General features: G+C 42.9%; 1 protein-coding gene and 1 non-coding gene across 7 annotated transcripts; both read left to right on the plus strand.

Annotated features, from left to right (window-relative positions):
* Positions 1–358: 358 nt before the first annotated feature.
* Positions 359–26,573, plus strand: skd (mediator complex subunit skuld). 6 transcript variants are annotated; one of them, XM_017143791.3, is made up of 14 exons: positions 359–493; positions 2,209–2,818; positions 6,888–7,203; positions 13,132–13,225; positions 13,296–13,379; positions 14,071–14,519; positions 14,591–15,269; positions 16,183–16,668; positions 18,243–18,423; positions 18,521–19,113; positions 19,617–24,492; positions 24,561–24,678; positions 24,744–24,859; positions 25,364–26,573. In XM_017143791.3, the coding sequence occupies exons 2-14, from the start codon at positions 2,750–2,752 to the stop codon at positions 25,745–25,747; spliced, it is 8,445 nt and encodes a 2,814-aa protein (XP_016999280.2). In that variant the 5' UTR covers positions 359–493; positions 2,209–2,749; the 3' UTR covers positions 25,748–26,573. The 6 variants fall into 6 exon arrangements, with proteins under 6 accessions (XP_016999280.2, XP_070071860.1, XP_016999281.2 ...); XM_017143792.3 differs by having other exon boundaries at positions 394–467; XM_070215758.1 differs by lacking the exon at positions 359–493 and adding an exon at positions 553–571.
* LOC123003129 (small Cajal body-specific RNA PsiU6-40) lies at positions 13,414–13,558 on the plus strand. The gene has a single exon (XR_006412436.1). It is a non-coding gene; the product is annotated as a small Cajal body-specific RNA PsiU6-40 (non-coding RNA).
* Positions 26,574–27,107: the final 534 nt, after the last annotated feature.

Below are 27,107 nucleotides of genomic sequence, written 5' to 3' on the forward strand. Positions count from 1 at the left end.
CGGTAAGTTGGAATGGTCACCCCAAAATGTCCGCGGGCTATCCGAGACGCATACCATGGATATATGGCCACACTAAAATGTCCGTAGGGTGTCTCGGCTAACTTAGCCGATGCACCTTCCTAGCATTCGCATGTGACCGCCCTCGAAATACTGGAAATGTATCGATACTCATATCGATGGGCCGGATAAAAAACATAACGCCTGAAATCGAAGAAGCAGCTCTCCCTCTCTCCTCTCTGAGTTAATGTTACGTATAACTTACACTTACGTAACTGACACTTACGTTTGCCCTTACGTTTTGGTGATGTGACAAAAACATCGATTGTGGCAAAAAACATCGATGTTTCCAGAAAATTTTAAAACATCGATGTTTTCATCGATGTTTCTCCACCTCTATTGCGAATTGTTATAAAAATCGATCGCAGATTTTTCCGAATGCGAATGCGAAAGAGAAAGTGGCACAAAATGTAAAAAACCAGCGAAAACTAGATCGGTAAATCCCAAAGAACGCCGAAAATAAGGAGTGAAACGGATGATCGAAAAATGCAAATGCAAAAGCGGATGGCCGAAGGTGTGCGTGTATGTGCTGTGCGGGTGTGTGTGTGTGAAAGAAGAGCTGCAACAAATTAAATATAAATAATAGTGCACAAGTGCCGTTGTGCGACAAGTAATTGTGGCGCAAAGTGATTGAATGGCATTTAAGCCGTGTTTAAACAATTGCAGGCGGAAATGTTTAATAGCTTTTAATTGCTCTAGCGGTCGCTGCCCCGACGCTGTGTGCGTGTGAGTGTGTGTGTGTGTGCAGGAGAGAAAGAGGTGGCGAAGAGGAGAGTGTGAAAGGGAGGAATATGCAACAACTGTGCGATTTTAGTTATCGGTGGCATTTTTTTTTTGGCTATTTCGAGTGGCCGAAAGTCAAAATCAGAAAAACTGATGTGTACACACACATTACTGCCCAGAAACAGAGAAAAAGACGGGGCGAAAGGAAAACTACGAAAGTGGTTGCTCTGCCATGTAGGTGTATGTTTGTCTGGCTGTGTGTGCGCCGTGCGAGAGGAATGCTGCCTGTCTATGTATCACGTTTCGCACAGAGTGTCTGTTTGTTTGTGTGCGAGTGCGAGTCTGTGCAGTGTTGTATAGTGCATAAATTATGGAATTTCGGATTTCTTTCGAGTTTTGTTTTAGTTTCTGATTTTTCCCTTAATCGATCTGTGTGCTCGCTCTCTCTGTCTCTCGCTCGAAAAGGTTGCATCCCCAAGAGATGCACAAAGAGCGAGAGAGATAAACAGACGCCGCCACTAATGCACACGCACACGCACACCAGTGCAAATGCAGTTAGCTGGTAAAACTTGTTTTCTCCCTCTCTCACACTCCGCGCTCGCTCGCTCTCTCTCTGCAAAAAGAGCAAAAGCCGCTATTCGGCCGCTACTCGCACTCGCTCTCTCTCTCGCCACTCGCCGCTGGTACAACTACAACTGCCTATATACCATATAGATGGCCGATTCAAAGCTAGGCGAGCAAAATTTCCATTGTGTGTGGCGGCCAGCGTTCGCAGTCGGTTCGAAAATTTCTGACTCGTCATTCGTGCGCTAAAAACACAAAATACAACGCAAGAAACACAAGCCTGAGTAATAGATTAAATTTAAATGTATCTCAAAGTACTGTTATTATTCGAAAATAATAAAAATAACCGCTGACTCTCGGTTTTTCGTGTGTCGAGTGCCCGCTAGTGTGTGTGCTTGTGCTGCCCTATTACTCATCTCTTTTTGCGCTCTAAAAAGTATAATTTTCTTTTCGAAAAACCATAAATTAGCTGTTTTTAAATCCGAATACAGCCAAAAAACTCTTACCTATTTTACTTTTTGTCTACATCAACGATTAACGAAAAATCCAACGACTTTCATCGTCGTTTGTGTGTTTCTAGAAGTAAATGTGTGCGTGTGTGTGTGTGTATACTCGCTGCCTGCGGATGAAAAAAGTCAATTTCTGAGTCGCTCTCTCTCTCTCGGCGGCCCTCTCTTTTGCATGAATGAAACGGCGAATGAACGAACCGTTGTAAATGTGTGTGTGTGTGCATGAGTGTAGCAACAAATAAGCAAGGAAAAAACAATAAGAAAATTAACTATAAACGCAGTTATTTCGAAATGAAAAACAAATTAAGATAAAACGCAAAAGGAGTGACTGAGTCTAATAGTTTTCATATTCCAGCTTAACCAACAACAACAGCAGCATGCATAATTCTACAGTATGTGTGTTTCATTGCCAAAGCAACGTTTACGTTTAAAACCTCTCGCCAGAGAGCAAATAAATACAAAATACACATAAATAAATAAATAAATCAAATCAAAACCAAACAACCAAACATCAAATAGCAAATTACAAACAAAATTCAGCAACAACAACAGCAACAAAATATCGAAAGCAAAGAAACGAGACGAGACGAAAGAGAGGAGCTCTTCAATTGTGTATCCGTGTGTGTCGTCTCTCTCGCTCTCTCTCTCTCGCTCTCGCGTGTGCCTCCGTGCCTATACCTTTGTGTGTCTGTGTGCGTGCAGCAGAATCAATAATAAAAAATAAAAATCCAAAAAAATAAGCAAATGTGCAAAATACTTGAGTGTATCCAAATCCAAATCAACAACAAATAACAACACAGCCCAACGGATAAATAACAATAATCGCAATACACTCTAAGCAACAACGTTGAGAAAATGAGGTGCTGCTGCTGTGCGAAGAAAACAAGCCAAGAACTATGACGCATCAAAATCATCAGACAAACGGCGCAAGTTTGGAGGATTGCCACACAAACTTTTATGCCTTGGTGAGTAGTTGTTTTTTTTATGTTTTTGCAATTGTTTTTATTGTCGCAGTGAGTTTTTTTTTGTCGACTATAAGATCTAGGTCAGTGAGGATTCAGAGGGGGTGTTTCAAGCAAGGGGGGCTATTGGCTTGCGGGGGTGTGTCACCCACACAGTGGCAAAACTGAACCACCGATCATGGGATCCAATCTCTCGCTCGCCATCTCACTCTCTCCGCCTTATCGATTGGCAGCCGAAACGAAGACGCCGCCGGTCAGCGACAGCTGTTTATCGTTATCGCTCCAGATGCTTCGCGAAGAACCCGAAAAAAGTTTTCATAACTAAAGTCATACAAAACGGCATTAAAACTTACAAATTAGAGATTTTACCTTGGTATGTTCCCGATAGTTTATATTACATTTTTATAGGGCAGAGTATTAACTCCCTTTTTTTTTTATTTATTTTTTTTTTTTAATATTTTCTGGTGCTACAAGGACTTCCTTATAAATTAATGCACTAGTCACAAAAGTGGGATGAAGTGGGATTCACATATTCATTTTTGATTTTCATAATTTTTGTTTTTAATTATTTAGGATTTAATTATTTACATTCTTATAGGGAAGGGAATTCATTCCCAAATTCTTGAAGTGGAATTCACATTTCCATTGTGATTATTCTATTTTTGTTTTAGATGAGTTTATAGGATTTAATTATTCCTGAATTCATAAGGATCGTGCTCTCTTATGAACGTTTAAATTCTTATAGATATAATGGTTTTTAAACTCAAGTCTCTTACATTTTATTAAGTATTAAAAACTACAGTGGTTTTATTTCGATTATTAAGTAAAGCCTAGTCTTAATTGTAGGTAGTATTACAAGTAAAAGATACTTCGTCAATTGTCCATGTGTAGAAATACAACCGGTTGTCTGGCTCAAGTAAAATAGGCACAAATCCTTTAAATAATTTAAGATACTTTTTGTATTCTCAGCTTTCTTAAAGTTAGATGATTGTGTTTTTGCATTCTTAATATGCCGGATCTAATATTGAGTATAAGTATTCAGATTCAGTATCCATAAAAACCTATAGTATCTGGAGTGATAGATTTCGAGTGTTTACTGTAGCTGTGAAAACGGGTGTCTTTGTGGCAACCTGGCGACTTTGTGGGTTTTGTGACTGCGCCTCGGTGACTTTGTGGCCCATAACAGGTTCTCCTTCTCCCCGAGCCTCAAAAGTCGAGACTACAAAACTCAAGACCCGCGACTGAAGACTGAGGACTGAAAACTGGGTACTACGTGCGACTAGTTTGTTGGCCCCGCTAGTGATTGTTGCTATTGTCTCTTCTCCTCCTCCTCCTCTTTGGCATATTTCTTTAATGAATCTCACGGCAAAAAGGGGAGATGGAAGAAATGAGAGGAGACACAGAAGCCGAAAACGGAAAGCCGAAAGAAATAGTCAAACTGAAGAGGCGATGACGACGACAATGCGTACAAGTCAACGTGCTCCACTTCCCCCGTCCCCTTTTCCCCTCTCTCCGCTTACAACTCTCTGGGAGAGTTTGGAGCAGCCGCGGGGAGGAGGAGAGAAGGAGGTGGGGAGGCCGACGCCAACGAAATAACGAAACAATAACAAACGCGCCAAACTTTCTCTGAGCGCGAGAGAGCAAGGCGACAGAGCGAGACGGCGAGCGGGAGCGGAGAGTGAGCAGTTTGAACTTGAGAGGCACGCGCGCGTGAACAAATACAAATGCAAACACAAGCAAAAAGCATGTCGGAATGATAACAGCACAAGAGAGGGACATACGCTCTCCCTCTCTCTCTCGTTGAAGGATTGCAAAAAGTGAGAGGGAGAAAGATAGACAGTGGGCAGATAAAAGATAGAAAAAATCAACCTACGAGATAGCTGCTCGCCCAAAAATAAAAGCCAAACCAAACCGATACGAAACGAAGAAAAAGCAGCGAGACGAAATGAGAGCGAAAATGAAAACACACACAAAAATGGCAAAAACGAAGAGCCAAGCAGCGGAAGAATGTGGAACATTTTTGTCGTCAAGACAAGACGGTGGAAGAAAGAGAGGGCCTGACAATTGGGGAGAATGGCCGGTTTGGGGGAATACCTTTGGGTGTGCTTGTGTGCGTAAGCGACCGACCGCCCGCCCGCCTGTGTGTGTGTGTGTGTGCGTGAAGGTGCAGTTATTTATTTTGGCCCCATCTCGCTTTGCCCCATTGATTTAGCATTGCTCGCTTGCGCTCTCACTCGGCACTTGCCACACCAGCAACTTGTTTCCATTTTCCACAATTATTACCATCCTAAAACCTCTATAAGACGAGTTTCCCCGACTCGAAGCCCGTACAAATTAGAGGAGAGTTTTCAGATGTTAAAGTACACAAGTGATTTTATTTTCACAACAGTTGATTGAGAATTGTACTTAGTTCGAAATTAAGTACTTGATTTTCTGTTTGTTGTTGGAGAATGTTATGGGAATTATGTTTCAGTAGCTCTTTGATACAATTTTAATGTAATTACTAAAGCTTATTCAAGTTTGAGGTTTTGGTTACGGTTTTAATTCCTGAGTTTATCTACACAGCGATAATATTTACATTTTAGGTGCGTTGGTTTTCCCATATGGAAATGCCGTTTTAAGGTAGAAATTTCGAGTTTCTGTGGAAGTTTCTTGTTTTTTTTTGTGAACCTGGGAACTGTTGTATGAAACCAACGCAACTTTGCAACGGAAGCCGCCAATGACGACCCCAAATGGTTAAAAAAGCTAAAAAGCCAACGAGCCCAGTTAGTCAGTTCAGTCACTCATTCTTCTTTTTCTCCGTGCTTCTCTCTCATTTTCGTTTTTTGTTTCTTCTTCGGTGCCCCCAAGTTTTTCTTGTCTCTGCTGCAGCTCCTCTTCCGCTCCTCCTTTCCCCCGTTTCCACCCTCTTTGCCGTTTTTTTCGTGCTTTTGTTTTGAGTTGCGAGGCAGCGGAAGATTTTCGAGCTTCGCTTTGGTCGTTTTTATGCTTTGCTTGTTGTTTTTACTGTTGTTGCTGCTGCCAAGTGCAATGAGGAATGTATTTTTACATGTGTCTGTGTGCGATTCGCAAGATTTCGCAACACTGGTAAATTAGTGGGCAACAATTCAAGATGATTATCGTTTTTGCATAGATTGAAATGCACTCAGGAAAAATGCTTTGCCTCAAAGTAACGGAAACTCTATACCAAACAAGGTTATACGCGAAAAAGTTTTTACAAAATACAAAAATTGAGGAGCAATTTTCCAGAGAAAATGAAAGATCCTAATTTAACATTCATCGATTAATTTTTCCATCACTTAAAATTCAGTACGAATATCGTGACAAAAAAATCAGATATTTGTAATTCAACCTAACGTCATCGGTAGACATTAATGCAAAATCCTATAAACTTTTATTTAGAATCCAAATCTCAGTGAGTCACAAGATGATGTAGACTTTATTTTTATATTTAAAAATAATTTATGAATGTAAGAAACTTGACAGTTAAAATTTCACAAACTATTGCGAATTATTGCGAAATAGCTTTAGTTTACCTAGCATTCTATCTATAGTATTTATAATGGAATCTAATCGTATATTTAATAGGTCAATAAAATCTATTTTAATTGCATTTCTTATTAAATCATTATATTTAGTATTTAGCTTGGAATATTTTGTAATTTTTTTTTTAGAAACACAAAATGAACTTAAAGTGATTGGGATTACATCTTTAGATTTATTCTTTGTAAAACATTTAAAATCAAATTTCAGTATCTTATTAAAATACTATTTTGGTAAAGTTTATTTAAACTATTTTCGAGATTCTTCCTCCAACACCTGAAATAACAAGTCTTTGCTATTTCCTATACGTCATTTGTAAAAAGATCGTGTAGACATAGAACTTTCGTCACGGCGGGGTAAACAAATGATAGGAACTACTTCCCTATAGATAAAGATAGTGTAGTAGTACTAAGTAGTTATCAGTTGAGTGTATTACAGAACCTATTTGGCATTAAGTCTGGTCCCCATTACCAGTACCTGCTTAAATACGCATTAATGACTAATTCTCTATTAACTCTCTCTCTTACAGACTGATTTATGTGGAATAAAATGGAAGAAGTTCGTTAACGGGGAGCGGCCGAACGCATCGAGCGATCCTTTAGCGGACCCGATCCTGCGCTCCTATTCGCGATGCATCCAGGCGGACATGCTGTGCGTGTGGAGGAGGGTCCAATCCACGAAGACGGACAACGCCGACCCGAATGCCTTAACCTTCGAGATCGCCACCTCGACCAAGGTCCACCCGCCCCTTTCGCTGGCCGCCGCCAAGGAGCTGTGGATCTTCTGGTATGGCGAGGAGCCCGATCTCAATGAACTGGTCGACGCCGAGCTGCTCCGAGTAGCGGGTAGGTTTTTATCCCTAAAAAGATCTATGGAACGAAAATACATGTGATACTTGTGGTTAAACTTATTAAGACCAATTATAAACAGAAATCAGGGAGTTTCAAAAGCGCATCCCAAATATCAGAACACAAATTCTACTTAAATCTTGGTTCCGCTTGAATAAAACTAAGAAACAAGAAAATTTTGTTAACTATAACTGTTGAAAAACTATATCCAACATTTGTCAAAGAGTTTGCCCGCTTGTATTTTCTTATCAAAAATAATCATTTTGCTCTAGAGATTCAGTTGTATCTTAAAATAAACACTTCATAAAAATAAACATCCAAATTAACTTGTTTACTGGAACTTATACGTTGATAAACAGTTTAAAAGCAAAGTGTTATATTTAAGTTCGATTGTAATATTTTCTCCCTCTCTCTTTCACTCCCACACACACAATCACACATTTATTCTCACACACACACACACTCATGGCAACTGGGTGATGAATTTAATAAAGCTTCAAGGCCGCATCCATCGCATGCAATTGCAACAACAAATTTTCGCCATCTCTTTGACGTTTGTGTTTGTGTGTGTGGGTGTATCTGTGTGAGAAAAGCCAAAACAAATGCGACACACAAACAAACAAACAGAGAAGCACGCGAAATACATTTCGATTGCGGCTGTTGATGATGATTATTATTATTATTATTGCTCTCCTTGTTTCTCTCCATCTCTTACTGTTTTCGCACTCTTCTCCCCTCCCTCTTCTCCCTTTAACTTTCCTTTGGCGTCACTCAACTCACATGGCGTCGTTTTTAACCGTCAGCAACAGAAAAGAGAAAGAAAAAAAATTAAGAAAAAACGTCAATCGTAGGCGGTTGTCTCCCATCTCCCTCCCACTCACACACAAAAAAAACAACTGGATATTGAGTCGTCATAAAAATGTAAATTTTTCTTTTCGTTTAAATAGACAACTGGATATTAAATTCGAGTTTAAATTGAGATTAGTTAGAGAAAAGTGTACAATTCCATAAACTAGTTTAATAAATATAGTTTAAGCCCAAAATCTGTTATTTTTCCCCGTGTATCTAAGGAGGCAGTGCTAAAACGTCACCTGTCATTTGCAATGTTTTTCGCTCGCTCTCTCTTTCTCTCTCTCGCTCTCCGGTAATTATGCAAACGAAGAAGAAGGGTGCTCTCGCGTTCTCCCTCTTTCTCTACGTCCCTCTCTCTTGCTCTTTCGAGGGTTGTTCAATACACACTGGCCTTCGAAAGAAGCTCTCTCTTTCGCCCCCCTTACTATCGCACCCTATCTCCATTTCTTTCCTTTCTTATCAGCCCATTGCGTGTGGCTACTATTTATTCAATATTTTTGTTATTGCCTCATTATCTCTGACCACTAACTACGTACTACGTACATTATTGTTCATCGTAGAATTTGAATTTCATTTTCGGCTTTTCTGTGGCCAATTCCATTACCCACTAAACTTAACCACAGGTTGCCCGAGATTCGTAACGCCGATATCTGCAGGGCTTTTTTTTCTGATATTTTAAAGAAAGAATATAGCAAAAGTTGGATTAGGTCTTTAATCTGTAATGTTATTTCAAAACTATTAATTTCCACAAATACTTCCAACTAAAAAATATAATATAATTTAGACTATTATTATTTCAATTGAGTAGAATGTCTATTAATCAATTTCCATAAGTTTTATTGACTAGAAAAAGTCAGTAGAGTGTGTAAACACGCTTTTACTATTTAGATTGGATAATACAAAATGCTATAATATCCCTAAAATAAGAAAAATCGAACAGGTTTACAAAAATTTAAAAACTTTCCATCTAGTAGATGCTTTTTGAGATACAGATTCTTTTGAAGTGCCCGACTGAGGCACGAGATACGGAAGTTTGACTGTATCTTTCGTTATCTGCCTACGTCATTGTGTCCCACTGATTTTACAGTTAGCTTTTGCTGCCTGTTTGCGCTAACCTTTTCTTCGTTTTATTTAGGCGCGCACTTTTTTACCGTCTGGAATTGAGAGTTGAATGCACGTCGCTTTTGCCGCTGATGAAATTATCGCTTTGTTTTTATTTTATCTTTAGCCTTTGTCATTGTTGCAACGCCTTGTTTTTTGCATGTTTTTTTTTTAATGACAAGGACACTGACTAATTGCATTGGCATTACTTTGTCTCCGTCTTTTGGGTGAATTTTCGTTTTCTTTTTATAGCCATTTCGGCCATAAACAACAAAAGTGGCAAAAAACTGTCGTCCCCCATCTTGTTAAAGTGTGTGTGCGTGCGAGTGCGTGTGAATGAAATTCATAAAGAAAGAGAAGAGCGGCGAAGAGAGAGCGCATTGTTGTTTCTCTGGTTTGAAAACGGCAACGCCGCAAATCTCAGCCAGCCAGCACAGTGGGGCAAAAACTGCAAACAGTGGGGTTTCATGAAAATGAAAATGCCGTTAGTCAATGGAATTTCAATCTTTAAAATGCGAAACTTTAAAGTCGTAGATTAAGATGGGTAGTTTACTTACCTCAAAGATAAATCGAAATCCACTGCTATAAGATAGATAGGTTTTAGGATAAGGTTATAAACTATATAATTTGAAAAGCTAAAAAACATATATTTTTAAATTAAAATTTTAATTAAATATTTTAAAAAATCCTCTATATTTAAATTATTAAGACAAATGGATGATTTTGAAGTGACAATTGTCAATTTAATGTACTTGTTTCCCACCTCCCACTGTAAACTAATTTACATTCCACTTTGTTGGGCTATTTAGCTTGTCTTCCTTCTTGCTGTTGGCATTTGTTGGACATTTTTTGGACATTTTGGACAGCAGGCGTCATCGGCAGACACGCCTACACGCTAGAGAATTCCAGTAGTAGACCCCCAATTTCCATATATTCTAGCATTATTTACCTCCCTCCCCCTTCCCATCCATTGCTTACCCACCATAAAAAACACTCTACACACGCTACTTGTTGTCATTGTACTTAAAGTTTGTTGTTGTATTTCCGATGCCATACGATTTTTACCTTAAACAGCTGTCATTTGTACGCGTGTGTGCGTGAGCGAGTTGGGGTCGTTGTGTGCGTGTGCTCCACAATTGGAGCCAATAATTACGTGCTGCTGCTCTCTGACTACAATAGAGAGAGAGAGTCGCTCTTTTTGCAATTCTTCTCTCTCAATGAGCTTAAACTGGTTTGCAAGCTTGGGCTTAATTACAATGCGCTTTCTTGCTCACTTTGTTGTTGTTTCTGCCTTTTGCATTCGTGTTTTCTACCTGATTTTGGTTTTGGCTCTGTTATTGCGCTTACTAAACAATTTTTCAATGTGTGTGCGCGCAGATTATTGACCTTGATTAAACATTTGTTGCTGCCTGTTGTTCTGTTCTCTGGTGTGTTGATTCTTTTTTGTGTGTCACGCAAATGCAAAAATGCTAAACAACGCTCTCTTAATTACACGTTACAAATGTTGTGAAATTCTCACCAGGCGGCGAAGAGAGTGGTGGGGGGATGGGTGGGAGGGGGGGTTCGATCTGCTGCGTTAGCAAAATGCTAACCTAAAATAGCATTGTTTTTTTGGGCCACAAACAAAAAGAGCAGCGAAGAGAGTGTGCCTGTGTGGGTGAACGAGAACGAGTGCACGCCTAGCGGCACTTTGTCTCCCAAACAACCACTCTCTCTTACTCGCTACTTTCCACAGAGCGACTTGCCACCTCTCTCTTCCCGAGCGAGTGAAAGAGAGGAGCAGCAACATGTGCACAAACCACACGTGCTAAAAAAAATACACCCACACAGACGGGACCGATTTGTGTGCGTGTGTTTGTGGAATTTGCATTGAGCAGTCGCCGTCGATTCCGATTCCCCGATTCCCGATTCCGATTCACCCGATTACAATTCCTGTTCCAAAGCTTTGAAGTTGGTAAAAGAAGGGGGAAGATGCGGATATCTAGCAGCTGTGATGGGATGGGGGAAATGGGTGAAAAGCGGAATGACCAGTATCTTTTACTCGAAAGTCAATTTAAAAATGCAACCAAGGAAAAGTATCTTGTGGCAGCAATGGTTGAAAGAAATGTTTGTGTCCTTATTAAAATTTTTTAAGTACCACCTCATATTTTGTTTGCTGAAGCTTGAAGTCATTCTTGTTTTTTTTTGTTGTTTGTGTTTGTCGTCCCGTTTTGTTTCGCATCGTCTCTTGCTTTTCTTTTGTTTGTTTTCTGAGGGAGAGCGGCTGAAGTTGCAGTTGTTGTTGCTTTTGTGTTGGCTGGCCTACCCTTGTGGGCTTTTATTTATTTTTTTATTTTTGGCGAGCTTTGAACTTTTTGCCGTTGGGTAGTGTGTCAATGTGTGTGTGTGTGACCTCAGAGAAGAAGAGAAGCGAAGAAGAGCCGGCTTGCAGGATGGAAATTGGAAGTGTGGGGATGGGGGATGGGAAATATGGAGATGGTGGGATAATAATAGTGGTGAGGATGGGAAGGAGGTGGGGGAAGAGAGGCAGACTCTCTCACGCACTCACACACACTTAGGCGTAATCGTACATTGCCCTTTTACATATCCCCATGTGTGCGTGTGAGTTTTTAAGCGTCGTTGTAAAAAAAAACTCACGCTGATCTCATTGAAGAGAAAAAAGAAATGTATATAACAGTAGCACTAGCCATACAAAACAACAAAAATAGTTATTACGCTGATTTTTTTTTGCTTTGTTTGATATTTGTCCGTGTTGTTTACCTTTACGTAATTATCTTTGCAACATTGTTGACCAAAGAAGACAAAGAAGAAGCAGGCGAAATCAGTGCAGGCGTGGGAATTAAGGAGAAAGAGAGGAAGAGAGAGTTAACACATACACACATGTGTGTGTGTGGGTGGTGGATGCTTGGAATTTTCCAAAAATTTCTAGACTGTCCTTTTTCTTTCACAAATCCTTTCCCTCATCTCTTCTTTCCCGTTTCCCTCTCTCTCTCTCTCTCTCTTCCGTTTACTCAATGCTTGTTCTTTTTGTTTTCAAGTGTTTGAACTTCCGCTTCGGGAATTTTATTTTGTTGCCTGGCGGCTTTTTGTCGCCCTCTTTACTTCTTTTCTTCTCACGTTGCATTTTTACATTTTCCGTGCTACACATATTTGTATCTTTTGGTAGTCTACCCATCTCGCTCTAAGTTTGTTTGTCATTTTAAAAAAATACAAACGAAAACAAAACAATAATAAAAATAAATAGTCTTAAAAGATTTTTTTTGTTGTTTTTGAGGCGTGCGCGCGTTGTTGACTTCTCTTCTGCGGAAAAGTGAGAGAGGAGCGAAAGAGAGGGATTGTTTTGCGTTGCAGACGTCTCTTCTCATTGTTTTTCTTATTGTTGTTAACTAAATTTGTTTTTCTCCTTCACTTGTTTTTTGGGTATTTTCCACTTTACATTTTAATGAAACCCCAAAATGTTTTGGACATTTACGTGGGAAATAATGACGAATTTTGTGATACACCCGGTACTTGAAAATCCATTTATGTTGTTGTACATGTGGACATATAAGAAGGGATCTTCATAAGAAGGCTAGAAAACTATTCAGAATATCTTTCATAAATTACTGGTAGTAACTAACATTCTGTAAAACAAACACCTTTTGATCCTAAACATTTTATTACTATTTTAATAGTTTACAGGGCATAAAGACCAATGGTTATAAACACTTTTACTATGACTTGCTAATCTTTTAATTAAATACAATCTCTGTATTCAAAAAGGTCAATGAACGAATGTACAATTTTGAACTAAACATTTTGTAAACCTTGAAAAAGTATCATATGAATATATTTATTTTTTAACAAATGAAATGGATAACGATTGAATTAAGCTAATTTGAAAAACCAACGAGGAAGATTGGGGATCAATTAGTTAGTACATTTCTTTCACTTCAAACTCATTAATTTAAAATGTATTTTATTATATTTTAGCCAACCAAGCGCTTTGGAATGGCACCTGGAAAGGAGCCCTTACCTACGAGTGCCGATCGCTTCTCTTCAAGGCGCTGCACAATCTCATGGAGAGGTAATATTATATTTATCAATCTATATAAATCTTATAAAAACTAACACTCTTTAACCAATATTTATTACAGATTCGTGCTCACCAAGGACATTGTGCGATTTGGCAAATGGTTTGTGCAGCCCTGCACCTCCAGCGATCGTCTCTTTGGACGCAGGTATGTGATCTAAGTGTAGGAAATCCTGAACTCCTTCGGATATGAACCTTAATTGATGTGAAAATGCTGAGAATACCGTCCAATTCGCACATACGGTCATATCCTAGAACAAAGAACTCAGGAACTCTGTGCAATGGCATTGAAGCTTGTGACATTGCATCGTTCTTCCTGCGACATTTACAAAAATAATAATGCTTATGTAGTTTGGTTCACATATTACGAAATTGATAGTAAACCATTTTTATCAAGCTAAATTTCATATGGAAAGCCCAAAAAAAACCATAAATATTTATGATTGTTTGTTTTTTAGGGTTATAGACTTGTCATATCAGTAAATAAATCAATAAACGAATAACATGATTCGGGGATTTTGTATTGTAATATTATTAATTCCAAATAAAATTCATGGCTTACAAACTATTTACTAAATTGCTTTAAATTTAAAACATATTTAAATTAAATTTAAATTTAACTCTATAAATTTCCTTTTACCTTTACCTTATACCTTCAAATAAAATTCCTGGCTTCAAAACTTTTTATTAAATTACTTTAAATCGAACTATAAATTTTTTAGATTTATTGGTAATTTTTTTGTGATTTAGAAGAAAAAATTAAGAGTATAAAAATTATTAAGAATTTAAATTTCCTTTCAAAATTACCTTTTCTAATAATCTTTTATTTTTTCTTGCAGCTCCCAGCACTTGTCCTTCTCATTCACGTTCTTCGTGCACGGCGACACCGTTTGCGCCTCCATAGATTTGCGCGAACATCCCGCCGTGCGTCCGCTGACCAAGGAGCATTTGGCCGAGGCGGCGGCGGCCTTTGCAGCGTCCAGTTCGCCGCCAGGATCGTCGAGTTCTCCGGCATCAGCGGGCGGAGCAGTGCCTAATCCTGGCCAGGACGCCAATGGCGCCGGAATGGAGCCACTGGACGGTGGCGAGGGAGCAGCCAAGGCAGCGCCACCTGCGCATGCGCGCAAGGTGATGTTGGCCCCCTTCGGAATTGCGGCCATACTCACCGGCAATAGCTATAAGGCCAGCGATCCCATTGCGGAAAAGATCCTCGAGGACTGGGCCTCGTTTTTTCCGCTGTGCAATAAGGACAACTCGGATGTGCCACCGGTGGTGGAAGTGGTGTCGGGTGAGTAGCTACCTTAAGATCAATCTCATGGATATACTTTATTATAATCCATTTATTTTATAAACCCACAGGTGGTCATAAGATGTATCATCCCACGAACTACGTACTAGTCACAGACCTGGACGACATGGAGCACATGGAGTTCGTCGAGATGCAGAAGATGCAGAGCTCAGTGGGCGGAGCGGCGGCGGCTGAGGCAGCTGTCCTGGCCTCGGCTCCTCCTTCCCTGGGCGCCGCTCCTTCTGCAGCAGCAATACCCGTGGGTCCGGCTTCGCTCAACGCTCCAGGAGGCGGAGGAGGAGCAGGAGCAGGAGCCGCCGCCGCCGCCAAAGAGGCATCCCGCAAGGCAGCTCCCCAGGCAGTCAGCGCCCTGGAACGTCTCGCCTTCCAGCCCTACTACGATCAACGGCCCACCTCGGGCTTCACCTTCAATACCAACAATACTCACATACCCGCCTCGGCAGCCGTGGAAATGCCGGAACGAACTTGGCAGGATTGCGTGATGAACACGCTCCACGTGGACGCAGCAGCAGCAGCGGCGGCGGCAGCCGTGGCTTCTTCTACACCAACCTCGGGAACAGGGACATCATCATCGGCTGATGGCGATGAGAATGAGCAGAATAAACCGCCGCAGCAGGATTCCAAGCAACTGGTGCAGCAGCAGATTCAACAGCATCAGCAGCAGCAGCAACGTCAGAAGCTCTGGAATTTCGTGGATCCCATGCAAAAGGCGCCCTGCATATGCACAAAGTGAGTTCCGTTCTTTTAGTCCTCTTGAAAATTGTAGTGGAGTTTCCCAGCTCTGTTATTTACTCTCCATATGCAAGGGTATTTATCCAATCTCTAGAGGTTTTGAAATCGTAGTTTAAGTGTCTGAAGTTGTACAGGAAAATATTATTTTCTGGTAGTTTGTGCGTTCTCAATTCAGTTTGATTTTCACAATTGAAAATAAATAGGTTTTAGGAAATACTATTGGATTTTGATTATTAAATTTCTTTCGAGGTTGATTAAAATCCCTGTGGTCAAAATATAGTAAAGAAAAAATAACTTTTGCTTACTTGATTTTATAAAAATTTTACACAACTAAAGTAACATTTTTTAAAAATATTTAAAAACCTAAATTTCTTTGTTGCTTATAACTACAATTTTAATTTTTAGGGGGTTCCAATAGGGGCTTTTATTTCTAGAGAATTTTGGAAATACCTTTCCTTTTATTCGCGTGTTTTTTCTTCTTATTTTTTGTGACCCTAAAAAACCTTAATCTTTTTGCTGCCTCTCTATTAGAATAACCACTTTTTAAATTATGCATATAAGACTGATATGAAATTGATGTAGTGGAGATGTTGTGCTCCCTCCAAGACCCTTAAAAACCCGCTTTGATGGCATGCCTAAAACAAAAGTACCTTTACCTTAGCAAACAGTAGGCAGTTAAAGGCGGTAGTTGACCTTCTTTTTACTGTTATCTGTGCATGCGATAGGCAATAGATTTTTTCCGTTTCTTTTTTTCTATACCATTTTTTTTTTGAGTTACCTAACCCACACAGCAGCAACAAAACAAATTAAAACTTCAGCCAAGAGACAGAGCTACGAAAGCGAAACGTTATAAATTGTGTTGCTAGTGTCTAAACCCGAAAAAAACAAAAAAAAACCAAACAAATTTCAGCGCCCAAAGCAGCAGCAGCAGCAGTAGCAACAGCAACAGCAACATTAGTAATATCAGCAGCAACAAGCGACAACAGCAACCGCTGGGATCGCCGGCACTGCGGGCAGCAGTTACCGGTGCCAGTGGCAATAAGTCGTCGTCGTCGTCTGCTTCATCGTCATCCTCCTCGTCGTCGTCGTCGTTGTCCTACCAGCAACATTACCACCAGCAACATCTACAGCAGCAACAGCAACAGCAGCGACCGGGAACACCTGTGCCGCCGGCAGCAGCAGCGGCGGCAGCAACATCGCATCATTCCAGTTCCCTGAGCAACACTTCCGCCTCCAATTCTTCCGCGACCTCCGCTCTGCGGCGCCACAATGTGCCGTTCCACAAGCGGTTGCTCCATTCGCTGGCCTCCACCGCCGCCACCTCCTCCACGGCCTCCAACTTTCGGGGCAAAAACCACAGCAACACCACAACAGACACCAATATACCAAAACAAAGGTTTGTGTGTTGAGTGGAGTGAAGTGAAGTAAAGTGCAGTGGCGTCTGTTCATTATAGCCAGTGCTGCCTATGTTTTAGTTTAACGCTATTCAGTTTTCTCTTTTTCATATACTATTGCGGTCAAACTAATAGATAATAGAGGAATATCGTTTATTTAAGGATTCAGAATGATTAAATGTTTACTGAGATTTGGTTTGGTAATTAAACCAGCTACAAGATACATAATTTAAACCATTTTATAATCTTCAGAAAATTAAAAAATTTGTTTTTAATATTGTGAATAAAATTTTTAATAAGAATAATGAAAAATATGTTTTTTACAAAGTAAATGTAATCTTCAAATGTAAATTATTAAAAGTTTATATACTATTAATTTACTACGATATACAATCACTTTTCAAAAACGGATTCCTCGCATTTAAAGAAAATTTCATTGAGTGCTATTATCTTGATCGCTACTGTATATACCACCCGTCCTCTTACTTTCGCTCTTTCTACACACTATATATTTTTCTATTCACTCTCTTCACACGCTCTGTTAACCTTATGATTTCTTATGTTTTATTATTTTGTTGGTTGGTTTTGAGCATATTATTTCTGACCCCTAACAAAAAGTACACTGGAATCGAAGAGGGGTGCATTTAAATTCACCACGCCCCCACAAAAAAAAGGAGTCAGCACACACACAACAAAAACATTCGCGCGTCGCCAACTTGCAATAACAATTTCTAATTCCAATTCACTTAATCTCGTCCTTGGTAAATGGTAAATAAGCAAACATTAAAAATAAAAACAAAGCAACGCTGAAAAAAAAAGAAACAACGATATAACAACAAATTGTATAATATTTTCCATTTCGAGGACATACAACACGTTTTGTAGCATTTAACTAGCTTAGTATCTACTGCCCCCCACTCTCGTCCAACCCCCAAATCCACAACCCCATTGCCGTTCTCATTTTCTCATGGCCCGTTTTTCCAAATACTCGATACTGGATTTGGTTTGATTACGATTGGCTAGCGGAAAACTCGGTTTATAGTACTTTGGTTTTGGTGCCGCATGCATCTTTGTCTTATTCTTCTAGGTTTTATGCATTTTGTGGAATGATTTTTATTTATTTTGCTGGATTTCTTATTTGTAAATAACAATAGCATTTATAATTATAACAATGTTGGTGTTTTAGAAATCTCTGAAGTGTATAAAGAAAATGATTTTGATTTTTTAATATAAAATACTAGTTATTTTCCTAACATCTTTGGAGATTTAACGAGCACCTCTTTATATATCTTTTATTTTGCAGCTGTGAAGGTTTTGTTTAATACATTTAATCCTTAAACAATGGATGTGGTTTTTGTTTAATTTTGCTTATGGTTATTTTTGGGACACTTCTTTGGCTGGAGTATCCCGAGCAATATATAATATATTATTTGAAATGATTAATATACCCATAGCTACATTATCCGTAGTTTGAGCATTGTACATAACGTTTCTAAAAAAATACACCACTTAATCTTACGACACTTTAACCATTATGCTAATTGTTATATTTCTACTTTTATTTTTATTTCAATAGACACCTGGCGAATACACCTCATGGAACGCCGCATGGTGGCGCCTCGACGTACTCCCGGAATTCCGTGGGCGGCGACTCCTCGATGCCGGTGGCCTCCGTGGAATCACCGGCCACACCTGCTCCCTCTCCGCATCCCAATTCGGCGCACTCGCAACCGACATCCGTGCCGGCCGCTGAGCAAGTGAGTGCAAAAAAAAGTGACGACCCAAAAAAACAGAGACGCAGAAAGCTAAAGCGAATTATTCCACTAACTTGGTATTTTCTTTTTCCCGTCACAGCTACTCAACATGAGTCCCCATGCGCCCACTTCCGTTTCCAATCTTCAACAGCCGCCCACGCCCATTGATCATCTGCTGGACAAGAATACACCGGCGCCGACGCCAACGGATCAGCACGACAATAAGAGCATCACGGCCTCGCCTTATGTCCACCAGACGCCCAGCGTGGAGCCGCCCTCTTATACGGATCATGCGGCCGGCGGAGGAGGAGGAGCAGTGGGTCAATCCATGGGCACTGGACCAGGTAGTGTGCCCGCCCAGCAACCGGCCACGCCCACAGCAGCAACGTCGGCTGGAGGAGCTTCGAATGCCGCTGGAGGGGGAGGAACAGTGGGAACTATAAGTGTGAAGAAGCTTGAAATGCAGCAACAGCAGCAGCAGCAGACTCCTTCAGCGGCAGCAATGGTTATTAAACAGGAGCCGGGTGCTCAAGGACGGGGGACAGGAGCGGGTGTCACCTCCACCACGGAGGCGATGAACAACCTGAGGCGCTTGTACAATCCGCCCAAGCTGACGCTAAAGGATCCGGACAGCTTCTATGACGAGGAGTGGCTCAAGGAGGTCATCTATGACTTTCAGTACCAGGAAAACTGGTGAGGCTTAGTTTCTAGTAGAGCCCTGCATGAATGAATTTTTTGTTTTATATGAATGAATTAATTAGAATTTTGGATTTAATAGAATTGAATGAATTTGAATTTTGAGTTTAATAGAATTGAGTGAATTCCGAAATAATTCAAACGACAATTTCTTTTGAAGAAGAAAGTGCCATAATTTTGTGGTTAAATCTGCATGAATTTTATTTTCTAAGCAGTTAGCATTGATTTGTTAAATATTGTCCACTTTTTGTTCTCAAAAGAAAGCACAAAAATAATCTGGCAAATTCAAAAAGTTCATAAAATTTATTCATTTATTCATTCAATTCGAAATGAATTAGAAAAACATTTAATTTATTTCACATAGAATTGCATTAAACAAATCAGAAATTTCATTGCATAATATGATAAAACAAAAATTGAATGGTTCATGCAGGGTTCTAGTTTCTACCCTATTTTACCCCTTTAAATATCATTCTAATGTCTAATTTTCCTAATCCCAGGGACTATCTGACGGTGAAGCGACCGAAACTGGATAAGCAACGTCGACCCAGGTATGCCAAGAACCTGTACGAGGGCCACACGCACGTGAAGCCGCTGATGCCATCGCCGGGATCAGTTTATGGCTCGCAGCTGCTCTCGCTGGATGTCTCAGCGACGTCAGCCGGCGTAGGAGGAGGAGGATCGGCGGCGGGCAGTTCCAGCGGTGGATTGGTTGGCATCGCCAACAGCACAGCCAATGGCAGTGATGCCGATGGTGTCGATGGTGGCAGCAGCTTCTTCCAGGGATTGGACATTAAGACAGAGCCTGGTTTGCATTCCCCCTCGTGCAAGGAGACCTCGAAATCCTCCGGAGGCGGGGGCAACAGCAGCGGCGGCGGAAGCGGTGGCGGTAATCTCTTCACCGCCGAGGGACTGAATCCATCGCTCAACGACCTGGAGCAGTTGTTTGAGACGAGCTCGAATGATGAGTGCAGCAGCGTGCAGATTCACACGCCGCCCGATTCCAATAATCCCTCGAATGGCGGCTGCAGTGCTGTTACGAATACGATCGAGGACCTCAAACGGAGCACGGCTATAAGCAGTGCGGCGGTGTTGGGAGCGGCAGCGGCGGCAGTTGCGGCAGCAGCAGCGTCATCGGGAGCGGGCAATATCCAGGCGGAGGATCTCACCAAGATGTTCCCCACACCGCCGTCGCACGAGCAGCAGCACCCGAATTCGAGTCCCTGCCAAACGGACGTGGTGATGACGGATCTCAGTGTGGACACCACCACAACCAGTATAACCAGCAGTAGCAGTAGCATCCCCACAACCTGCAACACCACCACCATTACGAGTAGTATCAATAGCAGCACCACCACCGCAAACACGACAAGCAACAACAGCAGCAGCAGCAGCAGTATTATCCTGGCAGCCGTTCAAGCTCCCGTCACCACCGTGGTGGCAATCCAGACGAGCTTCTCCAAGCTGGTGAAGCAGGAGTATAACCTGGAGTTGGGCAGCCCCGTGGAGGAGCCCATTGATGACTGGAACTATGTTTATAGACCGCCGCAGCAGGAGAAATTTGTGGGCGCCACGCGCTACGCTCCGCTGACGAACCTGCCCAGCATGACGCAACCGCCGTTGACTTTGCCTCCGGGTTGCTTTTATCAACCCACCTGGAGTAGTCACAAGTCCAGGGCAGCCACCTTGGCCAAAGCGGCGGCAGCGCAACAGCAGCAGCATCAAAAGCATCAAGCTCTCCAGCAGCGCATTCAATTGCATCAGCAAAAGTTGCAGCAGCTACAGCACCAACATCATCAGCAGCAACAGCAACAAGCGGCGGCCGCAGCAGCAGCAGCAGCGGCGGCGGCGGCAGCGGGTGGAGGCCACCAGAAGCACCAGCATCAGCATCTCCATGATCTTTTGTCGGCGGCGCCCAGGACTCCTCTTACGCCCTCCACAGTTCCACAACCGCTGAGCAGTGGCGGCAGTCAGTTGCTGTTGAATCAGTTGAATTGCCCACAGGCGCCGCCCGGCAGCTCCATGCAGCAACTGATGCACCGCGCGGGAATGTCGCCCATTTCGCCGGGTCCCGGAATGGCTGCCTATGCCGCCCGGAGTAGTCCCATGTCGAGGGCGACGCCCACGCATCCGCCACCGCCATATCCCTACGATTTGGCAGTGGCCAGTCCAGCTACCTCCACGTCGTCCTACTTGAACCGGCCACTCCACTCGCAGGAGCATCCGCATGGAATGCATGGAATGGGTGGAGGAGTTGCCATGGGTCACGGAAACGGAGGAGCTGGCAGTCACATGGGAATGATGCCCTACACTGGCGATGCGGGCATTGCCAGTGGTGGTGGCGGAACAGCGATGACAGCCGCCGGACCCGCGAGTCTCCTCCAGGAGCTACCGGAAGTCAACTCTGTCCTGGTCAACATCCTCCTCTACGACACCGCTTTGAATGTCTTCCGGGATCACAACTTTGATAGCAGCAGTGTGTGCGTGTGCAATGCGGATACGCAGAAGATTGGCAATATTCGGGGAGCGGATTCGGGAGTTTATGTACCATTGCCAGGTGTTAGCTTCAATCCGTTTCCTTCAGCAGGAGGTGCAGCTGGAGGATCTGGAGGAACTGCAGCTGGACAGCGGATGCCGAATGGACCCAGTTCCGCTGGTGGCTTTGGCGGCATGCGGATGATCAGTGCCTTTGGGGGCTCGCCGGCCTCCGCCTCGATGCCCGGAGCTGGCTCCGGACATGGTCACGGCCCGAACGGCGGCTCCAACTCGTCATCCTGCACGCCGCCCAGCAGTAATCCCCACATCACCGGCTATGTGGACGACGATCCGGTGGAGTGCACTTGCGGCTTTAGCGCCGTCGTCAATCGGAGGCTCTCGCATCGCGCTGGACTCTTCTACGAGGATGAGGTGGAGATCACGGGCATAGCGGATGATCCGGGCAGGAATAAGCAGCCCACGTTGTTGAGTATCATCCAGAGTCTCAGCCGGAAGAACCAGATTAAGCAGCAGGGATCGGGAGAGACGAGTTCTGCTTTGGAGAAAGTAGGACCACAACTGGAGCAACTGACGCATGCGGTCTTCGATCTGCTCTTGGATCAATGCTCCATCATCCAGACCTCCAGTAGTTCCGTGCACAGAGCCCTGCAGGCGCATCGGCGACGAATGTCCCGCCAGCGGAGGATCTTTGGCACCAATGGAGCGCCCACCGCCTCGTTGGCATCGATTGCAAATGTCCTGGAGTTTATGGACGCCCATGACAATATCAGTTTGGCTCTGGAACATGCGAGACTGGCCTTCGAGAACCAGCGGATGGACAATATGATGGACTTTCATGGCAACGGTAGCAGTAGCTCGCATCATCAGCAGCAGCAACAACTGACGGCCTTTCATGCACCGCCACCTGCATTGCGTCACAAGCTGGCGGCGATTGGCGCTGGTCGGCTGACGGTGCACAAGTGGGCATATCTGCCGGTGGGTTTCACCCGCAGCAACAAGGAGATTGTGCGCACCATGAATGCAATACAGCCGATGCTGCAGAATGCCTTCCACTGCAAGTCGAGGGGAGGATCGGGCTCGAAGGATGCCAGTTCGTATAATACGGTTAGTGGACCGCTCACCTGGCGGCAGTTCCATCGCCTGGCGGGTCGTGCATCCGGACAATGCGAACCGCAACCCATTCCCTCGGTGGTGGTGGGTTACGAGAAGGATTGGATATCGGTGGCCCCACATTCCATCCACTACTGGGATAAGTTTCTCCTGGAACCGTACTCGTATGCCCGGGATGTGGTCTACCTGGTTGTTTGTCCGGATAACGAACATGTAGCCAGTTGTACTAGGAGTTATTTCCGGGAATTAAGTAGCACCTATGAGATGTGCAAGCTGGGCAAACACACGCCCATTCGTGGATGGGAGGGCATCCTCCAGGTGGGCGCTGCTCGCAACGTTCAAACCGATCGGGAAACAACTCCATTGGATGACTGGTTGAGAACTTTAGAGCACGCTGCTCTAGCGGAGCAAATCCGTCGCTATGCAGTGGCCTTCATTCACCAACTGGCTCCCTATCTCAGTAAAGTGCCCAACGATAAGACGCTGCTGAATCCGCCAGATGCCTCGGGCAGTTCCAATTCCAAGGGAGGCAGCTCCTCGAATAGCTCTTCAGTCAGTGGATTGCCTGGCGGGGATTTACCCACGGATAACATCAAATTGGAACCGGGTACAGAGGCGCCGCCAGTTCAGCCGATGGAAGCCAGCGAAATTAAACAGGAAGCGGGCGCGGGAAAAGTAGGAGCCTCCTCGGCAGCAGGGGATACCAAACCCGCTCTCATCCTGGGCGATCCCTTGGGCATGGGCGAGACTTTGGAAGACATCAACCCATCAGCTATTGTCCTCTATGTGGTCAATCCCTTTACCTTTGCCTCGGATAGCTGCGAACTTGAGCGACTTGCTTTGATTGCCCTTCTTCGCTGCTACGCGGAGCTCCTGAAAGCCGTTCCCGATTCGGTGCGCGCCCAGATGAACATACAGATTATATCGCTGGAATCGGTAATGGAACTGGGACCGTGTGGCAATCGAAAGCGCTTCTCCGATGAGATTAGATGCCTCGCTTTGAACATCTTCTCGCAGTGCCGGCGGCACTTGGTGCACGCGCAGTCGGTGAAAAGTCTTACGGGCTTTGGGACGGCGGCCAATATGGAGGCCTTCCTCAAGACCAAGGACGAACCCAATCGCCGGGCCTACAAGATGTACACGGCTCCCTTTGTTCTGGCGCCGATGCACGAGAGGAACGACAAGACAGACTTCTCCAGATCGGCGGGCAGCATGCATGGCCAGAACGAGCATCGTTACTCGGTGATGTATTGCAATTACTGCCTGAGCGAAGATCAGGCTTGGCTATTGGCCACCGCCACCGATGAGCGGGGCGAGTTGCTCGAGAAGATCTGCATCAATATCGATGTGCCGAATCGGGCGAGACGAAGGAAAGCGCCCGCTCGCTATGTGGCACTGAAGAAGCTGATGGACTTCATCATGGGCATCATTTCGCAGACATCGCAGATGTGGCGTTTGGTCATTGGTCGGATTGGAAGGATTGGGCACAGTGAACTGAAGTCGTGGAGCTACTTGCTCAGCAAGCAGCAACTCCAGAAGGCCTCCAAGCAATTCAAGGATATGTGCAAGCAATGTACACTGATGTATCCACCGACTATTTTGAGTGCCTGCCTGGTGACTTTGGAACCCGATGCCAAGCTGCGCGTGATGCCCGATCAGTTTACGCCGGATGAGCGCTTCTCACAGATCTCCATGCAGAATCCGCTGGCCACGCCGCAGGATGTGACCTGCACCCACATCCTGGTCTTTCCCACCAGCGCCGTCTGTGCGGTGAGTTTATAGAGCAATCATTAAATATAAAATATATATTTTATTAATTATGATGATTTTTTTTGCAGCCCTTCACCCGCCAATTCCAGAATGAGCCGCAAGTAGATGACGACTTTCTCACCTTCGAGGAGGAGGGCAACGAGGACTTTAGCGATGCGGACATTGGCGATCTCTTCTGGGGAGACAGTAAGTATTTGTAATTAACAGGGTTTTGCTACAGTTACTAAGAATTCTCCTTATTCTTCAAACAGCTCACATAGACAGGGTCTCCAATCATGGTAGTCCGGGACGCATGGATGACAACCGCAGCTGGCAGAGCGCCGGTGGCAATAACTTCAAGTGCACGCCGCCCCAGGAAGTGGAGGAGGTGGGTTATATATTAATGAAGATTAGAGCCCTGCATGAATGGATTCATTGCATTATTTTGAATTTTTTAATTTATATGAATGAATTAGTTAGAATTTTGAGTTTAATAGAATTGAATGAATTTGAATTTTGAGTTTAATAGAATTGAATGAATGAATGGCATAAATGCCGAAATAATTCAAACGACAATTTATTTTGAAATAGAAAGGGCCATCATTTCTTGATTGAATCTGCCTGAATTTTATTTACTATGTTAAAAATTTTCCACTTTTTGTTCTCAAAAGAAAGCTTAAACAAATCTGGCAAATTCAAAAAATTCATAAAAAATATTCATTCTATCATTTCGAAATGAATTAGAAAAACATTCAATTTATTTCACATAGAATTGAATTTAACAAATCAGAAATTTCATGGCATACTATGATTAAACAAAAATTGAATGATTCACGCAGGGCTCCATTGGAGACTTAACTAAGGCATTTATTAATTATCGCTATCTTTTCAGGTTGGTTCTCTAAACCAACAGCCAATATCAGTGGGCTACATGGTGAGCACGGCGCCAACGGGCCGAATGCCCGCCTGGTTCTGGTCCGCCTGTCCGCATCTCGAGGACGTGTGCCCCGTGTTCCTGAAGACGGCCTTACACCTCCATGTGCCCAGTATACAGTCGGCCGACGATATACTCAACTCGACCAATGCCCATCAGTCGGCCAACGACCATCCGCTGGACTCGATTCTCACCGCGGATGTGCTGCGCTTCGTCCTCGAGGGATACAATGCCCTCTCCTGGCTGGCCCTCGACTCCAACACCCACGATCGTCTCTCCTGTCTGCCCATCAATGTCCAGACGCTGATGGATCTGTACTATCTGACGGCTGCCATAGCCTAAGGTCCGGGATCTCAGATCTGAGGATCACTTCAAAACATATAACATAACAAAATCAATCAAACGCAGTCGCATGCTTCCGTTTGCAGAACTTCCACTAGCTATATCAACCTCAAAGAACAGCGAAATAGAGAGAACCGAAACAGATCTAAAAATCAGAATCAACACCAAGCAACCATCAATCGAAGTTAACAACAGAATCCAAAAACACCAACAGAACAACAAGAGCAATAGCAGCAGTTAACGCAACGCACAGATTACTTAGCATAATCAACATGAAAACAAAACAGAAAACATACAAAGATCACCGATGAGAGCGGCGGATAGGATATATAAACTTTATCGTCTACCGATAAGTCTTGAACAGCAACAGCATTACTATTTATTAATCGTCGAGAATTTGTAAAAGTGTCAAGTGCAAGAATTGTTTGTTTAATTTTATTTTTTTTATACATATACATAGGCTGGCGCGTTCGATTAGTGTTTAATATTTATAAATATACAAAAACCGAGGAGGAGCGAATGAGAAAGTAGCGAAAAACCAACAACAAACAACCACACACATGTAGGCATATAGGTCATATATACAATAGCCGAGTGGCGATGAAGCGAGAGTAACATATTTAGCTTAAGTAACAAAGTTTGTACATATTTACAACCAATTCGCCGTAAGCAGCAACAGCAGCAGCAACAACAAAGCAAAACAGAAGTGTAATTATACAATTAGTAATTAGTTTACAACAAATTGAGAAGGAGAGGAGGAGGAGACCGTATTTAAATCTAATAAATTAAATCAATAAATTGTGTAAATTTTTGTGCAAAGCGAGAATTAGTTTAAATTTAAATTATACAAGAAGAAAGTGTAAAAAAACCAACCCCAAACACCCAACACACGCATTAAACGCCCCCACACGATGGAAACAAACAAAACATATAATTAACTGAAACGGTATACTGTAAATTGCATATATAAAAACTATATATATCTGGACGCCAAGCGCAGATGTTGAAGGACGACGAGTAGGAGTAAGAGTAAGAGGAGGACGAGGACAGGTTTAGAGTTAGGATGAGCGTTAGGAAGAGTTTTAATTTCGTGTTTTTCGTGTGTTTTTTGTTGTCTCTTGTATTCGTATAATCCTAGGGAAACATTTGTTCTTCACACACAGATACCGGACACAACCCGCAAACAAAAACACACACACACACACACACCACTCACATAGCCAATTTTCTAATAATGAAATACTTAAACGAAAATGTGTACAAATTAATAATAATGCTTGTAAAGAACGGGAAAGCTTTCTACACTCACCAACAGCCCAACAACAACCACAATTGATTTTGCACGTTGAAACGATTTTCG

Source organism: Drosophila takahashii, chromosome 3L (genome assembly GCF_030179915.1).
Source record: "Drosophila takahashii strain IR98-3 E-12201 chromosome 3L, DtakHiC1v2, whole genome shotgun sequence".
NCBI classification, from domain to species: Eukaryota; Metazoa; Arthropoda; class Insecta; order Diptera; family Drosophilidae; genus Drosophila; species Drosophila takahashii.